Source organism: Gadus chalcogrammus, chromosome 14 (genome assembly GCF_026213295.1).
Source record: "Gadus chalcogrammus isolate NIFS_2021 chromosome 14, NIFS_Gcha_1.0, whole genome shotgun sequence".
NCBI classification, from domain to species: domain Eukaryota; kingdom Metazoa; phylum Chordata; class Actinopteri; order Gadiformes; family Gadidae; genus Gadus; species Gadus chalcogrammus.
Window position 1 is genome coordinate 11,685,234 of NC_079425.1, and position 26,289 is coordinate 11,711,522.

General features: G+C 44.5%; 1 protein-coding gene across 2 annotated transcripts in view; it reads right to left on the reverse strand.

Moving 5' to 3' along the window:
- The window catches only part of dmxl2 (Dmx-like 2), a 41,653-nt gene extending 20,563 nt beyond the window's left edge, over nt 1-21,090 (reverse strand). For both annotated transcript variants that reach the window (XM_056607397.1, XM_056607396.1), the window contains exons 1-22: nt 20,692-21,090; nt 14,883-15,008; nt 14,244-14,315; nt 12,686-12,764; nt 12,260-12,404; nt 10,535-10,601; nt 10,246-10,418; nt 9,722-9,893; nt 9,345-9,522; nt 7,989-8,210; nt 7,472-7,743; nt 6,992-7,255; nt 6,181-6,410; nt 5,503-5,705; nt 4,798-4,919; nt 4,196-4,285; nt 3,986-4,094; nt 3,242-3,361; nt 2,708-2,935; nt 1,610-1,887; nt 1,085-1,257; nt 233-896 (exon numbers count right to left, since the gene is read on the reverse strand). In XM_056607397.1, coding sequence (XP_056463372.1) covers nt 233-896; nt 1,085-1,257; nt 1,610-1,887; nt 2,708-2,935; nt 3,242-3,361; nt 3,986-4,094; nt 4,196-4,285; nt 4,798-4,919; nt 5,503-5,705; nt 6,181-6,410; nt 6,992-7,255; nt 7,472-7,743; nt 7,989-8,210; nt 9,345-9,522; nt 9,722-9,893; nt 10,246-10,418; nt 10,535-10,601; nt 12,260-12,404; nt 12,686-12,764; nt 14,244-14,315; nt 14,883-15,008; nt 20,692-20,778 — 4,074 coding nt within the window. In that variant the 5' untranslated portion in view covers nt 20,779-21,090. The remainder of the gene's footprint in view (nt 1-232; nt 897-1,084; nt 1,258-1,609; nt 1,888-2,707; nt 2,936-3,241; nt 3,362-3,985; nt 4,095-4,195; nt 4,286-4,797; nt 4,920-5,502; nt 5,706-6,180; nt 6,411-6,991; nt 7,256-7,471; nt 7,744-7,988; nt 8,211-9,344; nt 9,523-9,721; nt 9,894-10,245; nt 10,419-10,534; nt 10,602-12,259; nt 12,405-12,685; nt 12,765-14,243; nt 14,316-14,882; nt 15,009-20,691) is intronic.
- Nucleotides 21,091-26,289: the final 5,199 nt, after the last annotated feature.

The window sequence follows — 26,289 nt, forward strand, 5'->3', positions numbered from 1 at the left end:
GGACTGTGTAGTGGCTAGTGTGCATATGAGATATTCTGGTTTTGATTCCTAATGTAGTCAGTCAACCTGTAAGCATCCCTGGGCAAGACGCCCCGTCCCCACCTGCTAAAGCACAAGTCCCCTAAGAAAAGCAATCGGCTGATTGACTCAAGCGTAAGTAGCACCATTGTAATCGCTGACCCTTGACCCTCCTCTCCAGCCCCGTGTGTCTGAGCGGCCGGGGCGGCCTCACCTTGGCGCGGCGGACCTTCCCCAGGTCCATGAGCTCCAGCAGCTGAGTGGGGTGGTACTGCGGCAGCGTGGGGGACAGCGAGTGGGCCGCCTCGAACAGGCCGCCCTCCTGCAGGCCGGCGGGGGCGCGCAGGGCCTCGTCCACCACCGTGCTGCTCTCGAACACGCTCTTGGACCGGGACCTGCCCTCCAGCCCGGCGGCGGAGGAGGCGGTGGCGCCGAGGCCGGCGATGTTGTCGGCGGACGACAGGCTGCCGTCGCCGGCCCCCGCGTCCCGGGGCTTGCGGTCCTGGCGCCACTGGGCGTACACGTGCATCTCGCAGTCCATGCCCACCACCAGGATGCCGTCCCTCACCCAGGACAGCGACACGGGCAGGGAGGGCGTGCCGTCCACCGACGACGCCAGGTCCACGGTGCGGAGCAGGATCCAGCGCGAGCGGATGCCCTGCTTGATGCTGCCCCCTAGGGGCAGGGTGATGACCGCCACGCCGTCCTTGCTGGCCGCCTGCTCGTTGACCATGCCCGAAATGCGGCCGTACATGAGGATGTTGGAGCCCACCCCAACCGTCAGGATGTGGGAGCCGTCCTCCTTGGACAGCCAGTCCAGGTGGACGTAGTGCTTGATGTTGGGCGAGTTGTGGTCCCTGCTCATGTACAGGTCCGACCTGCATCAGAGTTCAAAAGAAGGTCATCAAAGGGAAGATGCACAGGCGAGTACAGAGATGCGCACACACACACACACACACACACACACACACACACACACACACACACACACACACACACACACACACACACACACACACACACACACACACACACACACACACACACACACACACACACTCCTTACCGGCTGTAGATGAAGAGGTTGGAGTCCACGCTGACCCTGGGGTCCAGGGTTGAGGACAGCCGGGTGAAGTCGTCCAGGTGGATGGTCTGCTCCAGCACCCATTCCGACCCCCCGGTCGACTCACACTCGTAGATAGACACGTGCATGGAGAAGTCACCGCCAGATCCCATGGGCTAGAGGAGGGACTTCCATTAGACCAAATTATCTTGCAAGACAGAAAGTGGAAGTGTGAATTACGACTGCGTGTTTGGTATCATTATTTGGTATGACAAAGAAAACAATTTGGTACGACAAAAATAGAAAACAAAATAATAAAGACATTTGAATTTAGTTGCCCACTTAAATCGATTAACCACCACCCCCACTCTCTCACACTCTCTTATTCTCCCTAGAGCCTATCGCCGCCTACGCATCCATCTGCCAAAGCATGGATGGTGGGTGTGTGTGTGTGGGGGTCTACAGATCAGCATACACTTCCGGTTCCATCCTACTCCAAAAAAAACAAGCACAAAATGCCCCGCCCACCTGCACCTGCCGCGTCTGCTTGAAGGCCACGGCCAGCCGGCCCGTGTAGGAGCAGGCCACGGCCACGGGACGTCCCGCCACGCTCACGGCGCTGTTGCTGTCCTCCTCGTCGTTGAGCAGGGCCCATGGCGCCCAGCGGTAGGCCCGCGTGCCCTGCTCGGCCTCCTCGGAGCCCTCCACCGTGCAGTGCCAGAAGCGCACGCGGGAGTCGGAGCAGGTGGTGACGATCAGGTAGGGGGCCAGGCACACCGGGTAGATGGAGGAGGAGCTCAGGTGGCCTGAGTGTGGAGAAGAGGGAGGCACATGCACAGCGAGAGAGAGAGCGGGAGAGGGAGAGGGAGGAACAGATGGCCTGATCAGATCACATGCCAACGGCAACACAGCAGATAGGAAAAGTGTCACTTTTCAGGTGATTTGAACACCCACACTCGGAGACTAATGGCATTTTATCACTGCTGCACTGCCATGTAATGGAACCTGTGCTCTTGTTTTTATTCGATTTTTTTCCACTGCTGACTAACAAACTGTCGGACATGGAACCATCGGTTGTATTCGGTGAATACAGACACAAGCCTTTCCAACTTAATGGGATATGCATCAGTGATAACTTATGCATTAGGTTTGGACAGGGGGTCCCATGTTTTTGGTCACATTTTCCTTCACACCGGTTGCCACAGCAACTGTGGCTCACCCACGGCTGCAAAAGGTGTAGAATATAAACTGTGAAAATCTTGAGAACAGAATTAAGCAGCAGCAGAGATAACTTTTCACAGACCAGTCCTGCTTACACGTAGTCTGTTTTAAAGAGAAAACATGGCACAGTGGCCAATGTTGGTAAAACCCCCCCCCCAACAAATTCTGCTGGGGGGTCTTAGATTAGGCCCCCTGTATAACGTGCAGGATGTTCTGCTTGCTCAGTTCCGTTGACCTTGTTACAGGGTAACATGTGTAGCAAAATTTAAATATCATGTGCACTGCTTACACATGGTTTGTGGATGTTCTAAGCGCAAAACAGGCATTAACAAATGTAAGAGCTTAATCCAATGTTGGACTCAGATCAACTGCTGCCTGATGTCAGAGGGGTGTGTGGATGCCTACCAGCAGAGGGCGTGGCCCGAGTCACCTCCACGCCGTGAGGCAGGTCCAGCCTCTTGCTGTAGACCAGCTTGGAGCTGAGGATCAGCTTGCTGGCTGTCAGCAGGTTGGCCGTTGAGGCCGAGCGGGGCAGGGCGGTCATGGGGGAGGTCTCTGGGGAGGAGTCTGGATTCATGGCCTGTTGGGGGACCATCAGCTGGCTCTGGAAGCTGTAGTCTGGACTGGGCTCATCTGCTCACACCAGGGGATTGACGTGTTGGATATTTGCTCACAGCGCTTATATAATCATGTATGATTACAATGTTATTGTAATCATGTGTTCTAGATATATATTAACACATGCCATTTAATTAATAATTAATACAAATATAAAAAAAAAGGTCTGATACAAGATAGGTAAATACAATAACTGATGACACCGAACAATTATCAAACCAGTTTTCTTTAAACCAACACAACAAAACAGTATTGAAAACCATAGTGGAAACCAAAAGTCCAAAAATGGTTGTTTTTAGCCACACCAGCTGTTCAACTCACCCACGCAGGCCTGGACAGACTTGAGGTGCAGGTGCCACATCTGGAGGACAGAGTTTCTGTTGAGATCCTTCTCGATCACCACCAGGAAGAACTTCTCAGAAAATGGTGGAGGGTGGTAGTCTGAGGGAAGAGGAAGACATGATATTATATACTCATCCATTGATAATTACCCTAATTTTCAGACTATAAACCACGCCTTTTTTCCCATTTTTCGATTCTGCGGTTTATATACCGGTGCGGCTAATCTATGGATATTTACAGTTAACGGCCACTAGGGGACCTCCTAAATCTATTGATTTTACAGGCTACAGTCCACCAACTTTAACTCTATGGGCTCTATGACCGGTCCGCGCGCCCCCCCACCTTTAAGCGGCGGGCTCCAGTGCGGCTTATATATGTTCAGATCATTCAATTTAGCTGCTGCGGCTTATACTCCGGTGCGCCTTATAGTGCGGAAGATACGGTAATAATACCTCATAACTGCATATAGCTTAGACCTTTGCCTTTCCTACATCCTGGGTAAAGTGTTACCCAGTAATCAACTCTTTGCTTTCTAGTATATTTATCTGTGTATGTTTTGCGTTAGTATGTTTTACCTTTCTAGAATATTTTGCCGGGAACTGAATAATTTCAGTGCCCTGTCTGACTCTTTGATTTTCAATGCATCTGACAATTAAAGACTTGAACTTAAACGACTACGATGACGATAATGATGCTAATGCTATGGAGAGGAGGATTGGTTACCCTCAGCACAGGGGAAGGCAGGCGTGTGCTCCGCCGGGTCTTCCTGTGGCTTGTAACCCAGGATGAAGTCCTCCTGGAACACGTGTAGCAGCTGGGTGTTGGAGCCACACTGGTTGAAAGAATAACAAGTATCATGAGAGCTGCTTGCTACAAGCTCGAAGCCTGGGTTGGATGTGGGGGGGCTGGGAAGGGGGCGTGTGGCCTGCTGACCTGGTTGGTGATGACGTCCAGCTCTATTATACAGCCGGGCCTGGCAGTGGACTGCTGACTCACGATGTTAAACACTTCCCCCACAAGGTTCTACACAGAGATGGATGCACACACACGCAAACTCATTATTTTGGCAATAAGTTAGGAAAAACAATTGTGCTCAATCACTTAATTTCCAAAGATTCAAACTGCAAACCATTAAGCAATATATATACGCTCTCCATGCTGGAAAAACCCTGAACATTGCCACCATACAGTAGGTCAACATCTAATTGCAAAGCCTTGTGGGGACGTAGCCAATTTGACATAACATCTGTGATTTCAGGACAGAGCAAAAGAACAGTGTTCCCCTCTAGCATCCAATGTCGAGGCCAGAATTTGACATATTGACATGCAACGAGCAGGAACATCATGTACCCGTATTTAAGTAGGATTAGGGCCACCTGGAGAGACAAAGCTTATCACTGTGTGTGTGTGTGTGTGTGTGTGTGTGTGTGTGTGTGTGTGTGTGTGTGTGTGTGTGTGTGTGTGTGTGTGTGTGTGTGTGTGTGTGTGTGTGTGTGTGTGTGTGTGTGTGTGTGTGTATTCATGTGCACACTTACAGATGTTTCAGGGTCTGAGAGCTCATCCAGTAGTTTCCGGGCATCCACCACAGCCTGATAGAGACGGAGGTTTTTGCCATCTGATGCCACAAAGCAGGCGCTGGCACTGTTACAGTAGCTTCCTGGGGAACCGAATTAGCAGCCTTAATTACACAGGCATCAGCTGCCCCCAAACACAATAATTTGCATGAGCTCCTCTGGCGTAGCACTGCTCTTCCAAAAAAGTAACCGCAATAATATTTTCCTTAGCATCTGCGCCAATTCTATTTGAGTGAGGTGAGCAGCATTCTCACATGACCCTCGCAATGTTTTGCAAAGCCAGCATTTTGAGCAACGACACCACCTACTATCACATGAAAAAAAAAGAGATATATGCTTTTGAATTTACTGCAAACTTTAGAAGGTTGTGAAGGTGCTTCTGATGTGTACCGTTGAGTTTCTTAGAAAACACATTCACTTCTTAGTAGCACCTTTGTTACTTAGTAACACATTTGCGTGTTATTATGTGTAGTTATTCAGTATACCAAATTCTTAGGTCTCAGGTGATTCAAACTTCCCTGTAAAAATGAATGGCTCGAACATTTACGAAAAAAATAAAACAAAAACACAATTCGTAATGGGGTTAAACATCAGTTACATAAGATGGGCCTATAAGGTTTCGAAGCTTGTGTGCTTGTTTGCGTGTGCTTGTGTGTGTGAGCTGACCGAGCACAGAGCTGGGCACTAGTGTGGGCAGCCAGGCCACGTTGCTGAAGGCTGAGGTGTGCAGGGAGTTGATGCGCGCCAGCTCTGAGACGCCTCCTGTGCAGGACAGGGGCCCGATGTGGTCCACCCTCCAGAGGATGAGCTCGCTGTAGATGGCGTTGGGGTCGTGGAAAGTCCTCGTGGCTGCGTTGCGAAGCTGCTTCCTGAAAATGCAGTGGGAGGAAAACGGTAAACGAACGATAAGGACTTCCTTCTCCGGCAGCAGGGAAGTTCCGCTTTCCTAAAATGGTAACCTCTCAACTGTTCCCTTTCAAAGACACATTTCTCAATGGGTTGATGTTTTTTTTCCCCCGGTTTCCCTTTAAAATGTCATACTGTCTTCAAATTAAAGAAAGCCAGTTCAACAACAACAACAACAACAACAGACAAGGGCCATTTCATTGCATGCAAAAACGTGCTGTGCTTGCAGATAACCGTTTTCAGCAAGTTATATTTTGTTATTTTATTAGCTGGTTAGATTTCAAAAGCAAAAACTAGCAACATTTTGTATACAAAGTTATAACATTAGAAAACAGTTCCATTTGCCTTATGTGGAATGGGTGATAACAGCCACTATATATACATTGACTGATTGATGCACTACACAACGGCTCTCTGAGTTAAGTCCGATCCCGGTACCTGGAGCGGCCCTTGGGCAGGGGCAGGGCTAGCGGCTGCTCCCCCTCCAGGCTGCTGGGGGCAGAGGGAGGGGTGAGCAGGGCGTTGTGGTGCGAGGAGGTCAGCAGCAGCGGCAGCACCGTGTGGCACGCCTGGTCGTTCAGGTGGAAGCGGTGGCCGCAGTAGCGGAACTTGTGCGACACGGTCAGAACGTTGGAGAAGGCCGAGCGCTCAGCGAAGGTCACGCCCCACTGTGGAGAGAGGGCAAGGGTTAAGGGTCAAGGGACAAGACCAGGGTTGAATCTAAACGAGATCGAGGTCATCACTATCTCACAGCTGCTGCCTCCTATATTGCAGGAACTTCCATTGACCATCAGACCAAGAGATGCAACAATCTCGAAAAAATGAGGGTTGTCAAGCTCTGTTCGGTTGGTCAAAAGGCACTTGTTTGACCAAATTCTCATCGGTCGGCAATCACTGTTGTTAGGTGAAGCGAGAAAGTCTTGTTGTCATGTTGTATGCAAGGCTCCGTCAACTTTTATTTTGAAATCTCAATAGGTTTGAGTGTGAACATATCCGAATTAGCCCCTTGGCACGCATTGCAACACCATCCATATGGACCCATAATACTAAGCACAGGCAATCTTCCGATATTTGTATTATTAGTTATTAATAATAATAAGTCGAAGAATTGGTTGAATTTCAGTCTCCCAAGATTTCTTTGGTTTAGAACCAAATATCCTACTAAACATGAAGTTTAAGTCTTCCATAGAATTACAACGTGGTGGAACCTTGACTTCACATTCCCTCAGCAGAACCTTTCGTCACTCACTTGGTTTAGAGATCCATCAACGTGTTTGGAGACCATCATGACGGCGGGGCCAATCCCAGGACCAGGGGCCAGGAAGGGGCCCAGGGTGGGGGAGTCCAGGGCAGCCGAGGCTGAGTGGGAGATGTGCCGGGGCCTCCTCCCTGGGTCTCCCAGGCTGATGCAGTCCCCCTCGGGAAGGGTGCAGGAGTACATCAGGATGTTCTTACTTAGCGAGTTGGCGTCTCCTGTAGGGAAGGCTACCGGGATACGTGAGGAGAAGGACACCTGATAAAAATAAATAAACAGAGACGGACAGAGACAGAGAGAAAGAGAGAGTTCCTGTGTTAAATCAGAGGAGACTTGCCTAAGTCTGAGTCATACCTATTCAACTCTGCACACACGCAGTGCGAGCCTCAGAGGGCACGGTGCCTGCATCATGTAGTACGCGACGCGGGGGGGTGAGGGAGCTAGGGTGTGCTGTGCCCGGGGCCTTCTTCTCACCTGAACCTGTCGGAAGATGCCCTGGATGAACTCGTCCAGGTACTTGACGTGCCACACCAGGAAGGAGCCGTCCGACGGGTGGATGGTGAACAGCATGTCGGGGCTCCGGTTCCACTCCAGGGTCAGCGTCTCCATCTTCCTCTCCAGCAGCATGGAGGGCAGGGGCATGCTGGAGCCCGAGCCCGGGGACGAGGCTTTGTTGCTGCCCTGCTCGCCCAGCTCCCCCTCCTCGCCTTGCTCCGAGGACGCCTTGTCCGACATGTCGTCCAGGTCTAGGGCGAGAGCGGGACGGAGGACAGGCCGTCAAAACACTGTAGAAAACACTTCAGCATCATGATTAAATACAATATGTATAACGGCTAATGGTCTGTTTATGGATCCAATATCCCATGAGCAAGAGGGGATCAAATATCTGTGTAAATTAAGGTATCCGCTGGGTTGGTAATCAATCCTCTGCTGCTATGAAACTCCCATTCACATTTGCGTTGATTCAATGCAGATAGACTATGGGCCGTACCAAAGTCAAACTTCAAGGGAGAGCCGTCGGGCGCGTCTAGCGGGTCGTCGGTGGTCTGCTCCAGCTGCTGCTCTGAGAGCTTGCGCAGCTGCAGCATGAAGAGGTCCGTGGAGGAGGTGAAGCTCAGGTCTTTGTTGTTGAGCCAGTGGACCACAAAGCCCCCGCTGCCGCTGCCGTCGTCCGGGTTGAAGACCGCCGCGTCGGCCAGCACCGCCGGAAGGTCTGGTAGGTACAAAAGACCCACGTCGGGAAAGAATGGTGAAATACACAGGAAGTGGGAAAGGCAACGCAGAAACGTTCAGGCCATTTGATTTGAGCTTGGTTATACCTGTATTCAGATTTTTTGTCATTTTTAACTCTCAAATCAGAATTCACGATTCTACGGAAAAGGATTACCGGTACACATCAAAAAATTATTAAGTTCTGAATTTATTCTCAGAATTCAGAGAAAAAAGTCAGAACTACGGGTACCTGGTAGGACCAACCTCTGTGGGAGAGACACTTTGCTTTATGCAGTAGGAGGAAGAAGCAGAAGCCATTTCATTAATGGAAGATCTAAAGGTGAGTGAAACTTGCACAAAAACAACACATGTTCCAGTTTCATTCACCTTTTGGTCTTTCATTAACGAAATGGCTTCTTCTTTTTCCTCCTACTGCATAAAGCAAAGTGTCTCTCCCACAGAGTTTGGTCCTTACAGGTACCCGTAGATCTGACTTTAAAGTCAGAATTCTGACTTTAATCTCAGAATTCTGACTTTAATCTCAGAATTCTGATTTTAAAATCAGAATTCTGAGATTAAAGTCAGAACGATTTTTTTTTCTTATGTGTGGCCCTAATCCTCTTCCGTACGATTCAAATACTTTTTAAATGAAAAACAAAATAAATACACATATAATATAATATGTTATTATATTCACTTATTTATGCCTTTGCATATTTGCCAACTGCAAATTGCGACTGGTGTTACACAGTCTTGTTCGCATGACATTTTCTAAACAAATTACACATTTCTTGATTTGGAAAGCAATACAAACTCTGCCAGGAACATTTCATAGAGATTCAATTGATTGAAATGAGTTTCTAAGGTCAAGGCGTTACGTGTGACTAAGCCATTCTATTTAGATATTAGACCGCTCCCCGGGCAGAAAATCCATTTTACCCTTCAATCACAGGTGCGTAAAAAGCAAAACATCTCAATGGCGGACAAACTTAGGGAGGCACGGGATGTTTCTTTGGTTCTATAGTTCCAAAATCGTTCTCTGCTCTCTCTCTCTTTATAACTGGGGAATATGACCTTCGGCACCTGTAGCGACAGGGAGATGTCATGTGACCACAGTCTCCCCAAAAGCACCCACCTGTGTTGGGATTAATACTGGCCGAGATGTGGAAGTGACACAAGGCGTTGGCGTGGTGGGCGATGTGTCGGTGTGTGTGCGTGTCCGGAGCGCCCATCTGGGAGGGGAGCTCCGTGTGCGCCACAAGAGCGGAGGACCTCCGCCGCCCCCGACGCAAATGCTTCAGGTGGTGGATTGACTGCAGCGACAAAGGGAAAAAAGAGAGCAGGAGGATTGATGATTTAATATTTCAGCTTTGGGCTCGGAGTCTACACCATCATCCCTCCTCTACCTCTTGATGAAGGGAGCATGTCTGTAATGTTGCATGTTCATGTTCATGTTATCTCCGATGACCGCAACGGCGGTGGAATGCCAGTGGGTACTACACCGTACTGTACCTCCAGTGCATGCTGGATCTTGTCCTTGTTGCCAGGCTGGGTGGAGCTGAAGGTGTGCGTGTTTTCAGAGATCTGCCCCCCCAGCAGAGTGTCCTCTGGCAGGAGGGTCTCTGACCACAGCCGGCACACGCCATCCTCACAGGAAGACAGCAACACGTTGCACACCGATCCCCTTCAGAACAACGAGATCAAACATGAGCGAGGAGCAGGACACAGACGATGGCTGCAGTTCACTGCTGAAACATTACAATGAATTGGCTAGTTTGGGTTTGAGGATGGGTATGTGTGTGTATGAGTATGAGTGTACATGAATGTGTGTGCGCGAGTATGAGTGAGCGGGCGAACGAGTGTGGGTGTGTGAAAGGGGGCCCTTATCCATTGAATACCAAAAAAGGATTATGTTCCAGTTGGAGAGATATATCTGTTATGTCTGACCCTCTGACCCCCTGCCTATAGTGTCACACTCACACATGAACCAACCACCTGCTGAAACCAATATAAGTGGGTGCAGGGAGACCTCTTACTTAGGCATATACTTGCTGGTCTTCCTCCAGGACATGCCGGTGACGGAGCGGGGGTGGGCCAGGTAGACGAAGGAGAAGTGAACGGACGGACCCTTCTTGTCGGGCGGGTCCTGGGCCACCACTGCCGAGCGCCAGCCCGTGGAGGCGTACCACACCTTGAGCAGGCAGTCGTCCTAGACAAAAGCACATTCGCTTTCAATGGAGGATATTTGGCCATGTTGGATTGTAATCTGCATCTTTTATATTCTCTGTGTCCTATTGTTGTATATATTGTGCACTTTTAATATACCTTGCCCACGGTTGCAAAGTACTCTCCATCAGGGGACCACTTGGCGATGTGCACGGAAGCAGCAGTCCTATAGACACAGCGTGGAACAGAGTAAAAAATAGATCAATAAATAAAAAGGATATGTTCACATCTCTGTAGGGAAAACCGTCACTTCCCCTTTCATCTCCCCATTTTGAAACTCCCAAATTGTAGAGCATCATAGCCAACCCTGAACTGAAAACACTCATTAGTCACAGGACATAAACATTGGTTGGTGTGCATGTGTGTGTAGTTCCTTAATGGTTTGTGTTTTCTGGTGTGGTCGGGAATCTTTACACTTGCACTTCCCCATTCATGCTATGGTTCAGGTTTTGTGTAAGCTCTTGCCTAAGCACTGGACAGGTTCTCTTGTCCAAGATGCAAGTTTCCCATATTACGCAACATGTGGATTTCCCAGATTGTTGAAAAAATCGTAGGTTTGGAACAGAAACAACATTTGGTACAGATTATGATAAAAAAAGAGTTGCTGCCCATGTTTCTCTTTATAAGATTACTCATTGGCAAAGTGTGCATGATAACCAACATCATTCACATATAGGCGTTCAAAGATCCTACAACAATCCCAATCCAACTCCATCTTTTAATTTAAATCTGACCATTTTACTTTATGAAACCGTTGAGACTGCAGCGAGACTTCATTTGTCATTTGAAAAAAGAAGGCTTCACAGCTGTCAAAGGTCACCCATATGACAATAAACTCATCAGGAAGACCACAGCAGTCAATATACAACTGAAAGCATGTAATTACTGCTCAACTCAAATGATCAATGTTCCAAGCTAACTCAAGCTGACCTATTCATTACCAACCCTCTCCCCTAGAAAGCATTTACCCAAGCAAATCTGAAAACCAGCCAACACAAATGTTTAAAGGGCTCTTAAGCCTAGTATTCAGAAAACATGTACAGGATGTTTTGATTTCTAAATAAAATCTTCTATATTTGTGCTATTGTTGATTTAGCACACATTAACACACTCATGGAGCTCCAGCGTACTGTCACCCTGCCGCGGTCGCACTGGATGGGATCGTTTGAGGGCACTCCGCGCCACACAGCACTGTGTGGTTTAGGTATCATAGGCTCTTGCGGTACCTGAATGCTTCACCATTATGGATTCCTTTGGTCGTTTTAGTGACCAAGTCAGCCTGTAGCTTGTTCCTTTTTATTCACACTTCTCTGACCATCCCAGAACCTGGGATAGCAATTTGAGTCTAGAGAATTAGATCTGACGTCAGCCAATCAGTGGGATGTGCTTGAGCATGAGCACCAGCCTGATATTGAAGGAGCTAAAATGGCAGCTGCCCATCACTGCGATTGAGCTAGTTCAAAAGAGACATGGCAGTTACATTTAACCATATATTAAATCTAACTGCACGCTTGTGTAAAAGCAAGCATTACATTATTAGAATCATAATTTGAAAAGGTAATTAATCGGTCTCCCGCCCCCTTCTTCGTAGTATCATGGTTACTTATAACCTCTACCTCAACATGTTATATAGCATGGTGATATACAAGTATAGGAATTGTATCTGCAATTTTTTAAAATAGAAAAATAGTTCGTTTTTTGGAACCTTCCATCTGTACTATTCAACCTGCCCCACTTAAAGCAATGGCCCAGACATCAAGCACTCTGTTGTTTAACAAAGACGGAGACGGGGGAGAGAGAGAGAGGCAGGGGTCGGTGACCTACTTGCACTGCCAGATACACTTCCAGTCATTGAGGACAGGGTGGACCTTATCGTCGGTGGTCTGTCCGTCCTCCTCCTCGATCAAGGCGTCTGCCAGGGGCGGCGCCCACAGCTGCAGACGCTCCGCGGCTGCCAGGATGCGGTTCCCTGGAGGCATCATGGAGCTCAGGTTAAGGCTACTGGTGTGACTTCCACCACTGTGACTGTAACAGCACAGAAGACTACATGCTGTTCACAATGCACGCAATTAATGATGCACTTAGGGCTTTCAGCGACACACATACACACACACACACGCAGAAATACTTTCAAACGAAGCAAATACAGATTCCAAAAAAATAAGCATTGTGAGTTGGCGCTTTGTATGTGGAGCGGATTGGCAAGTTTGACATTTAGGAGAGTCTTGATGACAAGAAGCCAGCATCTACCTTGAGGGTCCCACGCAAGGTTGTAGGTGATAGCATCTAGGAGGAACTGTCCTGTCTTTTGCCACTGATAGTTTAGTTGCTGTTAGCCACAGGACAGGAGAGACGGAAGGAGAGCAAATCAGCAAACAGACACTCGTGTCAAACCGTGCTTGTGTGCTGTGTGTGATCGACCGAGAACTGGGGCGCAGGGTGTCAGTTACAAGCAGAAAACAAGGACCCTGGATGTTAGCAGGGCTGCCATTAGAGACGGTAGAAACGCACACACATTATCAATAAATACTTTGATTCATTGGTTATCTTTTCTGGTGTTGGAATCTGAAACATTGCAGCTTATAAGGGGTGGACGATAAATCATCGTTACTATTAATCATGATCAAATCTGCCGCGATAACGATGATACGTTTTTAAATACATTTAGCATTATTTTATTTATACATTTAACAGCATCAATCACTGACTTTGCGGATCACCCTATGTAAGTACAATGCGTTTAAGCAGAACACAATAGGCAACTTCAGTGCTTGATGACGTACATGTATGCATGCTCTGCCCCAAATCCCCATATGAAAATCCAGCACTCTGAGCGCTGTCAAGATCGGCAGAATTAGTGCCCATGACCGCAACGCAAATGTGGATATAGAAGCCATCACCAGTAGTAATGAAGTCGAAAAAGTTGAAAAGGGGTCGGACCACCCCTGGTTGTGTTTACTAGCACTGCAGTACCTTAATATAAGTTGCCTTTGATAACATAAAGGTGTGCAGTTGTATCGTATACGTTACAATTATTTATTATTTTTTATACCAACCCTCTCCAAAAGAATGAATGCCAGCTTTAAGTTATCAAACAGGTAAACAAACTTAAAAACATGGATGCATTAAGGAATGCAGACCCGCTTATCATAATCCCCCCAGCCGCTACACTACATTACTGTCTGTGCAGAGGTTGATGTCCACCTCTGAGAGAGGGTTAAGCTTCGAGGACACTTATCTAACTTAACGGTCTCTTTGGATCTGTGGAGCAGCGGTTTATATCCAAGATGGTTAAGCCGTATAATGCCATGGTGCTTGGCGCATGTCATATTCAACATAAACATTGTTGGATTAATGATTATTGGCAAGTAATATAATGAGTTTTAATGGTATTATATTCAGGCTTCAGTCAGAACCCAAAAATACCACAAACACACGCTACTTTAGCGATATCGTGATAATTGTCGTTTCTACTGATGTTGTATAGTGACATAGATTTTGCCATATAGTCCAGACCCAGGCTTCTAAAAGATTTGACTTATGAAGGTAGAAGCAACTGATAATGTAATTGGTGCCCGTAATGAATTGACAAACATGTGTTATCAATGTCTTAATCCAGTGTATGAAACATGCATTCACATACACTATTGTGCACGTACGCAAACGCACACACACACACACACACACACACACACACACACACACACACACACACACACACACACACACACACACACACACACACACACACACACACACACACACACACACACACACACACACACACACACACACAGCTTGTGCTCACCTTGTGGCGTTTGTTTGGGTTGGTAGCAATAGGTTCAAAGATGCAGACCGTGTTCCCGTAAGAGGCGGCAATCTAAAAATAAAAAGCTGCCTTCATCATCACTACATTACTCACTTCATCAGGGCATCTGCACAGTCACTGCCACAAAAGAGGGAGAGAGAAACAGGGAGAGACCGAGATGGATAGACCAGAGAGAGTGGGATAAGAAAGGCAGGATGCAGGAAAGGGTTGCTGAAAGAGTAGCCAGGAGACGAGTGCACTCAGCAATTGAAATTGTTGCATTTTTACTTCCCCTGGCTCAGCGCAATGGTTGATACTAATGAACACTAAGAGGAGTGGAATGCGTGTGTATTTGTGTTTGTGTTAGAGATGAGCCGATTGAATAATTGGCCCCTGTGACCCAGCTATAACCACGGGTTGAGGCGGTTGTGGATCACAATTTTATAATAGCAGGTTGGGAAGCGGACATGTTGTTATTTCCTCCCAAACGACGGTTCGAGTAGCGGCCTGGTGCAGCAACGGCAATATGCGGATTTGGGTGAGAAAATCCCTTGAACGCTCATCAGATTCTGTGATGAGCGATGAATGTTTGAGCGGTGTGTATGTTTGTGTATGTGTATGCGTGTGCGCGAGACTCACCCGGCCAAGCTGGTGGGAGCACTCCACACAGCCCACCTGTATGTTTCCATGTTGGGCCCCCGGGATTATCTGCACACACTCAAAATCACTGGCCAAGATGACAATGTCACAGCCCGAGCCGTAAGCCTGGAGGACAGATGAAAGAATAGCCATTAGATATTATGCAATAACAAAACCATTTCCCGTTCACTTTTAACTTCTGGAGCCAGTATTTCACATCACATTGTTGTCGTTTATGATGCATAAGCACCATCATTAATTGTCCAGCATGAATGAAAGAGCATACAGTATGCCGTTTCTTGTGTTCTAACCACTGAGTTGTATTACCCTTTTGACGGGTATGAATATTGAATGAGGTAAAAACTGGAATATCAGATGACAAGAATAAGACGCGGTGATAAAATGTCACTTGCTGGCACAGGTATACCGCTCAGGAATTCTGCTTCACCGAAAGGGATTGAAACACCAGGGTGTGTACTCACCACTGCCCTATTTATAACAAATGAATGATTGAGTGATTACTTTGCACATTCATCTCACACCAAAGCGTTTGGGGATGTCAGAGCCACCATTTCAATGACGGTAATAAACAACTTAAATATAGAGAGATAAGAGATAAACTACAGTTGAAAAAGAGAAAAGACGTCAAAGGTTTCTCACGTCTGTTGTTTTGAAATAAGAACAACATTGGTGTTCTTGTTTCACCAGAGCTAAGAGAAACTACAGTTGATGCTGAGCAAAGGTTCAAGGTCCAAGGTTTCTTAGCACTGAACAACATTATCGCTGCATGATTTTCTGAGGAATAATATTTGTGGCAATATTTGTTTTCTATAAGCCAATTCCAAATGTTAAATTATAAATATCCCTTAGAAAGAGTTTAAAAAAAGTGGATTTTCGTTATCATTAAAGAATAGAAAATAACTCCTTTATTGCCTTTAGTTGGTTCAAAAGGTGAGTACACGCTATTTAAATGACATTAATTGCCCTGACATTCATGATAAACCAAGAAAAGATGATCCTCATAGCGTTTGTGAGTTATTTGAACCCAGAATATGTTGTATGCTATAAAGAGATGGACAACATGATCTAAAATATAAGTTAACCACATAGAAAATACGGATGTATCCACTACATAAATACAGAACATGTATAACAATTTTGAAAGTCAGTTTATAAACTTAGTCCTGGAAAGAATCAGGAAAGGTGTGGTCTGAATCCCCGCCCCTCCCCTTGCTGTTTTTTGTTTTTCCCCAAAATCGGAAAACCCAGTATATGCTGCACCCCCTCACTATTGATCAGTTGTCATCTACTTGGCTACGTAGCCAGGAGGAAAGATACACGCATTAAAAGCAACTCAAATGAATAGAATTGAAATTGACTGAAATGATATTCCCCTTTCAAAATATCTTACTGGATCGAAAATGTTGATCTAATGGTTTGAACATGTTCTGTATAGACCCAAAGGTGTGTGCCGCCACTGTACACACATGTGTGGGACAAGGCAGGGGTACAGAAAGAGAGGGAGAAAGAAGCGAGGTAAGATGACACAGGGATAACAGATGACACACGAGTTGTGGCTTGGCAGTGGACATGCGCGGAACATGCCGTAACGGCACCAATAAAAAGGGTGCCAAGAAGCCACAGACAAGCTCCAGTTTTTCATTATTCAGGAGAACAGGAGGAGAGACTGGGAACCACCGGGTCACAGGCTGAGCACTGAGGACTCAAACAGACAGCTTGGCTCACAAGAACACAGAGCTGGAGTTCCGCAGTAGGTTTCTATTGGCTGCGCAAAGCTGCACAGTCACGACATCGTTTGGCTATGAAAGTGATTCAATAGATTCATTTCGATATCTTTAGCATGATGCGCTATGTCTACATTGTGAAAATAAATGTTACAGAATAATATGGAAGAATGACGCAGCTCTTTGTCGAGCTGATTTATAGCTACATTTCTGTGTCTGTAAACAAATAGGAACCATCAACATTGATTATAACTACTCTTTGAAATGAAGAAAAATGAAAAGGTGGAAGAGAAGGTGAGGGGGAAGATGGGAGGGATCCTTTATGGGATGGGAGGGATCCTTTATGGGATGGGATGGGAGCGACTGCTGCAGCAGTCGCTTCAGAACATTATGGCAGAAATTAAAAGCGGTCACCGTCACGCCGAGTCCAGGCCCGTGCTGAACACCAGGCAGTAAGGTTATTTGCAACCAATTGCAGCTTGAGACCAACAGCACCATAAATCAACACATATCTGCTTTGAACGGATAGATGGGCCCCAACTACCCAACAGCACATTGTCGCTCCCATTGACAGGAAACTGTATGTTGGCTGTATTTTTTTTGGCAGCCAGACAGAAAAAAACATGTCAACTCTTTTATTTTTGACTGGTAGGACTAGTGGCTGTAGCATGCTTGCATATTATAAGCTTGCATACTATAGCCTCCATAGCTACAGTAGCTGGTGGGGACCAGCTAGCTATGGAGGCTAGATGCAGATATTTACCAGTCACTCACAAATCCTACCGGTCACTTCTGAAAGCATCACTCAGAAGATGGGCTAATTTCTGGTCCTTCAAGACAAACAAATGTTTTAGTATGTATTGGAAGTTCATACCCATATTAAGAGAATTTTTAAAAATTGTATCATGTGAATGAAATATGAATCCATTCAATCGATTCACATAGGTCTGCTGTTAAATGACACATTTGTTTTTATAGTGAATACAAAAAAATGTCATGTCTTCATTAAAAGTTTTCAGGAATAAGAACTGTCACAATCAAAACACTTGGTTTTCTTTATCATCAAGGTTAGGTTCTGCTATTTTAGACCTTTTATCGACCCCACTTACTGGAGATTAAAATTTCCATGATCTTTGAATGTACAGAGGCTTGGAACCAAACCACTATTTAAACCACTATTTAAAGCCCATAGCCGTCCATCCTTCTTTCAAAAGTGTGCACAACACAGAAAAAAAAGGAAACACTTGATTAGACAACTGTCGTCACGTGTTGTGGATAGTGACAGCAGGAGAAAGAGGAATAGAGAGCCAGACTGCTTCGGTGTGCATTTCCATCAAATGTCATGAATCCCAGAGCTTAATGCAATCACGCAAGCATGTTCTGCTGCTACAGCTGCTACCAAGTGGAACATAGGCATTGTCCATCTGTTCTTATTTGCCTTTGACTTTTGCCTTTGATGAACTGTAGCGGCAAAATGAATGGGCCGGAAAAAAAAATCCAAAATAAGTTATTGTCCAGCTTTCAATGCAAACAAATGAGAAATTTTAGAAATTAGGTAAAAGGGAGGAAATTATTTCCACATGAAAAAGCTCCAAATGAACAAGAGGTTAAATTATTGAATTCAGTATGCTATGCTGACAATATGGACTTTCAAACACTGATAATCTGGCCGGTAGTTTTGGAAACCTTCTTCCACATCCCAATGATAAATTGGAAGTTTTACTGGTCAAACATGTGCAACAACAGCTTTATTGTTAAAAATGTGTGGTGCGGAAGTTTACCAATGTTTGGAGCCAGGTCATTTATTTAACCAAAGAAGAATTAGCTAGTTCCGAAAATGTTTTTTAAAGAAAACATACTGAGACATGTATCAACAACAGACCCTGAATTTCCTGTTTGGAACAAAAATGTTTTATCAAGTTTCCCCATATACTTGCTATTAGTTGGTTGGCTTCCGGATGAAGCCAACCAACTCACTATTTAATATATTGAACAAGATAATGGTGTCTACTCTACACTCTAGAATCGTGGCCTGTCTAAAATAGCGAACCAATCCTTTAACAATTAATTGGGTTAAATAAATATATCAAATACATAATGTTGATAATGCTTGCCCTTGTACTTCATATGAGTAGGATGTGTGGTTTGTAGTCAGAGGAGAGGACTTACACATCCAACCTATTTCAAATGTATTCATCAAACGTACACTATCATCATATTGACTCACTTGATATTTTACCACAAATAATTCATACCGTTGTTATGAATTGGACCAATTGACTTGTGTATTGACACCATCCTTGTACATCTAGTCCTCGTCTCTGTACTTTGGTCCAAGTGTTAATTTTACGGTTCCATATGACTGTTGTTCCCTAGCGTTCATTGAGCCTTGTTTAACGATAAAAATGAAATAGAGGCCCCGTGTGTTTAGGCAAGTCACTACTGTGTGTGTTCTGGTTTCAGTTTGTATAAGTTTGTGGGTATGAATCTGTGTGTGCGTATGTGAATGAATATTTGTGTGTGCGTGTGTGTGTGTGTGAATGAATGTATGTGAAAGTGTATGTGTGTGTCTGTCTGTGTGTGCCAGAGTCTGTAGCCCTAGGGCCCAGTGTGAGTGTAACAGTAGTGGACGTGGTGATCTAGAGTTCTTCAAACGCCCTCTCAAGACTCAAAGCAAATGCTGGGTATAGAGACCATGCCCTCGTGACACCATGCAAGGCCCCAAATCCTGCGGTGTTCTGTGTGTTTGTGCAGACGAGAGCCTTGGTTCATGTCCGGCTTGTGTGTATCGAGAGAGCAACAGCACAGGTCGGTCGAGGAAGCAGAGGCATATCTCCATCTCACTTCCATCACCACAGGACCAGAGAGTCCTCCCGCCAACCACAAAGAAGTAATACAGTCTATGGAAAGGAGATGCACGAGCCCCTCATGTTGTCTCGTTTGAAAAAAGAACAACAACAACAGCAAGACGGGATCTGGAAATCACTATACCTCAGTCGAAGCACATGTTTTAAGTAACAGCCCTGTAGCGTCTATGTAGCTTAGGACATAATGGAACAAGGCAGGTAGTGCTGCTTATTCTGTTGGAACTAGTTGAAAACAAGGTTGTTTTAGTTTATGGAAGGACACACCATTGTTTTGTTGTTTACGAAAACATCATTGTATTTCATGCGACAATTTTTAGTGCATTTGTGTAGGCCTATGTTGTATATTTCGGACACTGAGATTCCAGCTCTTCATTGGATTGAATTTGTTTTCTTTTTTAAACTACCGTGCTGCAAAATTGTTTGTCAGTACCAATCAAACAATGCAATAAGGGTGATTGATATAAATATACCCCCAAAAGAAAATGTCCCATCTAAAATTCCTCCCACGGGTCATGCTAGCTCATCTATCCATATATGGCTCTCTACGTCATGCCTTCACACAGCTGATGCATTAGATGACAGCCGAGCTAATGATCCATGGAGCGGACTGAAGAAAAATGTTAGCAAGTTTAGCTGGATGAATACAATGGGAAAGCAGTGCTATGACCAAATATCTGCGTTTCTTAAAACCGGTATTGTTAGCAGGGATGCAATCCTAGCTACGTTGTCGCCGCGCGTCCCTATCCGGCCAAATACGTTAGGACTGCGCAAAGGGATTCCCTTGCACTAGTAGTACGAGAAGAGATGTAGCTAAAGGTCATTTAAGTGGCTAAGTGGCTTGGAGCTAAATACATCTTAGGTTAATCATGCATCGTAAACAAATAGAGAATATGCATATTTTCTTGCCATTGTTTTATTATAGGTGTGAAAGCGAATGAGAAGACGTGACGTGTGGCCAAGACTGTCCATACAAACTCGTTGAGCTGATTGAATCTTTGGAAATTCCTCGGCCAGGGAAAATAAGTCCCAAACCATTACGCTAGCTAATACATTAGCTCCTGAGACAGCTTTTCCAGAGCCAGTGTAACAGTAACTGTTAGCTGGCTAGCTAGCAAGCTAACCAAGCAGCCTGCTAGTAGGAATAGGCTTTATCGAGTGCTGGCTGCCACTGCAAACATGATCGAAATAAACGCTCACCGTGAATGGGATGTCGTTGACGCTTCCCACGGAGTAGCAGCAGTCTCCTGGGTTCACAGCTCCCGTCAGCACCTGATGCAGATGCATTTTCCCTTTATTTTTACAACAGATGGATATTTAATTATTTACAGCGAGTCCACCCTCTCGTTTTCTCCATCTAGAAACCACTGAGGATCCCATCAATAACGTTGTCCTCGAACTGGCGGCGGTGTCTTCCAGCAGGAAGCGGATGATTTGCTTCGACCCAATTTGTATATTATGTATCAGCACGTTATCTTTGTGAATATCTAACATTCAGCTGTTTGTCATCTCTCGTTGTCAACAGCACCGCGAGGATTATTCCGTAGAGCCGAGGAGCAGGATCTCTGCAGCGAACCTGACATGCGCGCTCACTGTATTCTCGAGGCACGACTGCATGGCGATAGAACTGCACATTCTAGGACGTCTCGATTCATAGACAATTATAGACAGACAATATACGACATCGAATAGTTTATCTGTCCGAATGATAGCGCGAGAAATGTTATTATGAATGGTTGGAAATAATGCACGCAAAGTTATCCATTTTAAAACAATGATATAGTAGAGCTGTCTATTCTATTTATAAAATCTATGTTCACGACGCTAGTTTGTAGAGCGCGCAAGCCCAGAACAAGAAGGCGAGTTGTATTGATCTTGAACAGACGAGGTGTCCTGGTCATATAAGATTAAGCAGATATTCTGTCAAACAATATATTTATCTCCTCAAATATTTCAAATGATAAGACGATGTTCGCCGTAATCTTTTTAATTTTATTGTATGTTTTAACCTCTCAATTGAATACTATGGATTATATTTGAATGGCTGATTAATGAAATCGATTGATGTAAGATAATAATTATTTTGCCTCTACTAAAGAAAGGCCGTTATTGTAGAGGTGCTGCTTGGAATAAGTAGGGCTATTTGGGTTCAATGTCTTCTTGTTTGGCAAAAGGACATTTGACATGCTGACGTAAAGCCCAGGTTAACATAATATTCCATGCATTATAGTGTATCAAGCAGTCTATGCACAAAGAAGAAAATGCAGACAGTGAGTCATTGTTTTGAGTGAATCAGCGAGACGGAGGCTGTATCAGTCCTTTCACTGTGCTCCTCACCTTATCTCCTTTATTATACATATTCATTGCATCGTGTTTTTTATCAGATTGATGAGATCTAATGGAGTGGATTAAGAATTTAAACAATTTTCGTCCGACACTTTTAAATCATCCCCACCCCTAATGTTTGGTGTAATTTAGAATGAGGGGAGTAGGAGTGTTACCAAACACACACACACACACACACACACACACACACACACACACACACACACACACACACACACACACACACACACACACACACACACACACACACACACACACACACATTGTGAATGGGGCCCCTACAGACAAATGTATACCATCTGTTGTATCATATACCACATAGTATTTACTTAGTAAAAGCAGATATTATCTTTTTGTTGAAATAACCAGTTGATCTGTCTTTTACCGTTTTAACAGGAAATAATTTCCATCATTTCCAGAAAAAACATTGCAATTCACCAACGTATAGAGGTCCTGGAGCTGGTCATGCATCATCAGCCCTATTGGTTGCATCCTGGAAGTGACGGTGGAGCATGAAATGGCTTGCACTTTAGTTGATTAAGGACCGGTGCACCACAGGCCCCATCTATGCTGATAGAGAGAGATGTTGTAAAATGATGAAACCTTTTGTGATCATGTTGAGAGAGACGGAGCAAGAGAAATTGAGAGAACCTTGTCTCTGAGTCCAGGTTTGTAACTGATTTTATCCAGGAAACAGTATATGAAGATGAGATAAGATAGGGCACTTCATTTATCCGAGACAGGAAATTTGGGTGTCACTGCTGAAAGTGCAAACCAGAAAAATAAGAGGGAAAAATTGTAAAACATTAATAAATGTAAATAAATGAAAAGATTAGACGTTTATGTTTACATTCATTAAGTGACCTTGGCTACATATTAATGTTTGCTTGTGCACAGTGTGTGTGTACCTTGCAATGTGCATGGGTACAGAGGCAATACAGTAAGTAGCCGTTTGTATAGACTAACAAGTTGGCAATGAAGGATTTAAAGTCTCTCGCCAATGGTTGATATATCCTTGACCTAGAGAGTGGAAAATTAAATACATTATAGATTTATTTAAACATCTTTATTTTATGTAATAGCTGATGTGCATGTGTTTCAGCCTGTCTTAATGAAAGTTTAATGAAAGTACATTCTAAAGTAGAACATAAGACAGGAGACTCAAATATATAAATCCTACACAGGGAATGTGAAAGAACCAAAAAACTAATAGAGAAATAAAAAAAATAGAAGTACTGCAAATATCATGCCATTCAATCGATAAGTGGTTATTTGCATTGGTTTGTAAAACCAAATAATGTTTTTGTAAATTGATTGCATTTATATAGCGCTTTTCTAACCTATTGGCCACTCAAAGCGCTTTACAATATTGCCTAGTAGCATTATTATTTGTAATTGATCAGTTTTATTATTGAAACTCAAATCTTTAGATCATTATTTGTATTTCTGAATCCCCCAACACAGTTTATCCTCTTTCCTTTCTCGACAAGCAACACCTAACACCCACAACATCTAGTATGGAGTATGGAGTGCTCAAGTTCTAATAATACTCTGTGACACTGCAGACATTTCTTATTTCATTTGTTTGATTTAAGTTCATTTTGGGCAATCTACCTCAGTGCTGTATGCTTTACCAAGTGATTTTAGTATTTCCTGATCCACCCGGCCCCTAAATGATAAACAGTCATCCCTCACAATCTCACCAACCTCTGCTAATAGCTTGTCTTGCCATCAATACTGTAGATCAGATGCAAATATGTCCCCTATTTTTGTTGTTTAAGATTGTCATCCCTTGTTTTCTTTTTATCCATCTGCATGTATTTTTGCGTCACATGTTTCTTTACTAACAAACACCTAATTGATTATTATTATTATTATTATTATTTACTTATCAATTACTTTCTTGCTCTACAAACTGTGATCTGTTATTTCAAAGAAAATGTTGAAAAAAGATTAAGTGGTTTTCTTCACCACTACTTACTTCTGCTAACATTACTATTAACAATGTATCATAGCAAAGTTTTGTTCAAATGTATGGATCTTACTAACTAACAGGCATGAATGATCGTGTGCCTGGGTCACATTGCCAGCATCTATACGGGTCTCTCTTATAGTGAGTCAAATTAATGCTTAAACCTACATACATTACTTGAGAAACCTTTAGAAAGGATTGATGCTTAAATTGTGAAATAAGGTCTCTCCCTCTGTCCTCAATGAACTCAAAAAATAATAATTGAAACACTCCAGACAGTTCATTGACTGATTAATCAGTTTAATAGCGATTAAATTATGGCCCACGCTGGGAAACAGGGGCACACAAGACATTTATCACAGGCCATCAGAGACACGCAGCTACTTTAAACCCAGACCATACAGGGGGAGGGCTTTTAAATCAAGTGTCTTATGTGATATATTTAGTGTTTTTCTTTGCTGTTATCTCTAGAATATATTGAACTTGTGATTGAAGGTGGATTCAATGTATTATCTAAGTGTGTTATCACCAGACAAAGCTGAAATCACTCTTTGCGGCCCGTCTGCCTGTTGAATTTCATTATGGTGGTCTGCCTTACTCTCCCTCTAACCAACTGGTCATGTACCATCACACTCCATCCTCCAGCCTTCCCTCTCTCCGACAGCCTCTATCATACCCCCCTCCCCCCCCCCTCAGACACACAAATACACATACACACACACTGCTTTCAGAGATACAGAAGATTGATGATGGCTATAGTAAAGTGTCTTATTGAGGTCTCACACACTCTCCCTCCCTCCACTTTCTCATCAGTCTAGTGTCCTCCCCCCCCCCCCCCCCCCCCATCCAAACTAAGAGGGAGGGACCATCTAACTGTGGTTAAACTAGTCCATCAGTCTCCCCTACCATCCTGTCCAGCCATCCCGGGGCTGACAAATGAATCTCTCTCACCCTGCATTTGTCTCAGACGATGGACTGTCACTGCAGATGTGTTGTACAAAGTATAACTTAAACAGCTTAGGACTACTAGGTCTTCTTGCTTCTGCACGGTTTACTCAGAGACAAACACAGACACTTGGGGAATGTAATTGTGATCATATTTTTGCATGTGTCAGTGTGGGTGGTTTGTGCGCCAGTGTGAAGGGCTCTGCTCACTTGTTAATGTTCTCTACCTGATTACCCGGCAGCAGCCACTAATGCAGAATCATGCATGTTTTTTTAGGTGTGAGTTTTTACTATGCTTGAGTCTGGTTAAGCACTCTCAATGCTGAGAGAGAGACTACATATTTCTCTGATGTAACCTTGTAAACCCAGTAAAAGTACCAGACTGGTGGAATTGAACATACTTCTGATTGGCTTCTGAATTAGGAGATAAAAGACTTGATACACACACAAAACTCTACACATAAACGCGCACACTCAAATACACACCGTCACGAACACACACACAAAAGAGATGATCCACAAATACATTGAAACAAATCTTATAATCCCTGCTGAGTAGTTCTGAGTCATCTCTCTGAGATGTGTAGAGCTGCTGACAGATATATATATATATGCATGTGCCCTCAAATCCCTTGTTTTGCAGATTTATTTCATAAATCAATCTGTTGTGTAATGACTCATCCAGTGCATCTCTATACAATAAATAGTACAGCCATGATTACAACAAAGTGGGTAAAGTAGCCTTTGGAATGTAATTCAAACTAATGTTTAGCTACATGCCTGATAATCCATAGTGCTATTTTGTTCCAGTATGAATTCACAAGTAATTTGGTCTTAGTTGTCAGAGTATCATTTACATTTCATTTACAAGGAAATTAATATCAAAATATTATATTTTGCCGTACGTCTTTTTTGCCGTATGAATGCTGCTATTGGTCGTAATAATGTAATGTAATATAATAACCAGGAGGGGACACTGTTACTCCACTGATAGAAGTAAAGTTTTCGTGTGCGGTGTGACACAGAACAAATGTAATGCTGTGACTGAATGTTGGCCTACATCGGCAAGAAATCTTGTTGTTTTCTTCCAGCAACAAAGGGTAAAGTTTATTTGATGACGGACTCACCCTAGTGTCTATGTTTGTATCTCCCCATGTGTGTATGCATGTTAGTATATGAACATGCTTGCATATGTTTATGTGTGTGTGTGTGTGTGTGTGTGTGTGTGTGTGTGTGTGTGTGTGTGTGTGTGTGTGTGTGTGTGTGTGTGTGTGTGTGTGTGTGTGTGTGTGTGTGTGTGTGTGTGTGTGTGTGTCTGTGTCTGTGTCTGTGTGTGTGTGCACGTATGTTCGTCTAGTCTGCTTGCATGCGCATGTGGGCAGACGGGGGAACCACAGGCCCACTGAGGGCCTAGAGAGCAAGAGGAAATTATTGTTCCGCACAGGGCCACAGCTGCTGCTGGTTGGTTCTCCCCCCTCCATCCCCAGGCCCCGCTCACAGCAAGACACGTACCTCTGAGTGGTCTCAGTTACAAT